General features: G+C 44.7%; 1 protein-coding gene across 1 annotated transcript in view; it reads right to left on the bottom strand.

Annotated features, from left to right (window-relative positions):
• Positions 1-2,500, bottom strand: part of hmcn2 (hemicentin 2) — a 91,606-nt gene that overhangs the window by 65,668 nt on the left and 23,438 nt on the right. The window contains exons 8-9 of the mRNA XM_080852749.1: positions 1,824-2,087; positions 865-1,009 (exon numbers count right to left, since the gene is read on the bottom strand). Of these exons, the coding sequence (XP_080708875.1) occupies positions 865-1,009; positions 1,824-2,087 (409 nt within the window). The remainder of the gene's footprint in view (positions 1-864; positions 1,010-1,823; positions 2,088-2,500) is intronic.

Here is a 2,500-nt window from a genome sequence, read left to right as displayed (position 1 = left end):
CACAGTGTAGAGAGAGGAAGAGGGGGAGGGAGAAAATAAGGAGGGAGAGAAAAAGAGCGTGTAAGGAGGTAGAAAAAGAGAGCGAGAGTTAGAAGAGAGAGATTAAGGGAAAGAGAGTAGGGAGAGTGATAAAGAGAGAGAGAGACGAGATAAGGAGAGAGAGATAAAGACAGAGAGTAAGGAGGTAGAAAAAGAGAGAGAGAGTTAGAAGAGAGAGATAAAGGGGAAGAGAGTAGGGAGAGAGATAAAGAGAGAGAGAGGAGAGAAAGGGATAAAGAGAGAGAGAGAAGAGATAAGGAGAGAGAGATAAAGACAGAGAGAGATAAAGGGAAAGAGTGTAGGGAGAGAGATAAAGAGATAGAGAGAGAGGAGAGACAAAGAGAGAGAGAGACGAGATAAGGAGAGAGATAAAGACAGAGAGTAAGGAGGTAGATAAAGAGAGAGAGAGTTAGAAGGGAAAGAGATAAAGACAGAGAGAAGATAAAGAAGGTAAGGGAAAGAGAGAGAGAGTAAGGAGAGAGAGAGAGAGAGAGAGGGAGAAGAGAAGAGAAAGAGAGAGAGATAGAAGAGAAGGGGATACGGAGAGAGAGGGCAGAGAGAGAGAGAAAAAGAGAGAAAGAGAGAAGAGAAAGATAGAAAGAGAGGATGAAGGGGATGAAAAGAGAACGAGAGATATAGAAGAGATGGGGATGAAGAGAGAGAGAAAGGGGATAAGGAGAGAGAGATAAAGAGAGAGAGGGGAAAGAAAGAGAGAGATAGAAGAGAAGGTGAGGAAGAGAGAGAGAGGGTAAAGGGGCAGAGGATGTGTAGGATGGTAAATGGAGAGCAGAGATGAAAGGAGGAATGATGAAACTGGAGACTGACTGGAAGTTTTTGTCCTCTCCTAGAGTGGCTCCATCGCGGGTGAAGCGCAGACGGAAGGGAACGTCACTCTCCACGGAACAGCTCAGTGCCACAGGCTGCATGTAGAAGCCACGCATCACCACTGGCATACTCACTTCGGGGGGCACTGCAACACAACACACCACAACACCCTTATAACAACTCTACAACACACAATAAAACCCTTATAACAACACCACAACACCCTTATAAGAAACTCTACAACACACAATAACACCCTTATAACAACACCACAACACCCTTATAACAACTCTAGAACACACAATAACACCCTTATAACAACACAACTATACACAATAACACCTCTACAACACACAAAAACACCCTTATAACAACACCACAACACCCTTATAACAACTCTACAACACACAATAACACCTTATAACAACACAATAACACCCTTATAACGACATCACAACAGGCAATAACACCCTTATAACAACACCACAACATGCAATAACACCCTTAGAACAACACCACAACGCACAGTAACACCCTCATAACAACACCACAACACACACTAACACCCTTATAGTAACACTACAATACACAATAACACCCCTATAACAACAACACCACAACACACAATAACACCATTATAACAACACTACAACACACAATAACATCCATATAACAACACCACAACATGCAATAACACCCTTATAACAACAACACCACATGCAATAACACCCCTATAACAACAACACCACAACACACAATAACACCCTTATGACAACACCACAACACAATAACACCCTTATAACAGCACCACAACACAATAACACCCTTATAATAACACTACAACACACAATAGCACTAACAATAGTTCTAACTACAAAGAGAAGAGAAGAGAAGAGAAGAGAAGAGAAGAGGGGAGATGTTAGTGTAGGACACACTGTAGAGTAGAGGTGAGTTTTTACCGGGGATGATGTTAGTGTACGACACACTGGACAGGCGCTGGAAGGGGAATCCGTCTGCGTCGTTCCCGGACACCTTCAGGAAGAAGCTCTGGGAGGGCGTGCGGAACTCCGGGATGCTCCAGAGGCCGCGGGAGCCGCGGTCGGCAGGCATGGGCACGGGGAGGGTGCGGAGAGAACGCCCCCCCGCTGACATCAGCTCCATGCGGCTGACCAGGCCCGGGGGCCTAAGGCCAGTACACTTCAGCAACACTTGGGACGGGAGACCTGGGGATGGAACCAGGGGTTAGGCACTCTTAAGAGCCAGGACTCTCTGTGGGTAAAGGATAGACCCTAAGGTTAGCCACTCTTAAGAGACAGGACTCTCTGTGGGTCGGGGATAGTTCCTGAGGTTAGCCACTCTAAAGAGTGGGTTCTGTAAACAGATAGCGTAACTATTCCGGATATCGGCCGCTTTGTTAAGAAATCGCTATACTATGTCTATTTATAGATTAACGTTAGGTGTAAACTTACCCAAACCAACGGTTTTCGAGAGAGATGTTTGTCCTTTTCAACTTGTACGACTCATTTAACACCGTAAGAAACCGTATTTCAAAATATTTCTGTTAATGTTTACGGTGACACGTTTTCGAGTAAGTTTTTAAATGAGTCGAATATCGTCACTCCCACTTTGTTCCACT

Source organism: Sprattus sprattus (genome assembly GCF_963457725.1).
Source record: "Sprattus sprattus genome assembly, chromosome: 15".
NCBI lineage: Eukaryota > Metazoa > Chordata > Actinopteri > Clupeiformes > Clupeidae > Sprattus > Sprattus sprattus.
The sequence above is the reverse complement of the archived record's forward strand: the minus strand, read 5'-3'. Positions and strand labels throughout refer to the sequence as shown.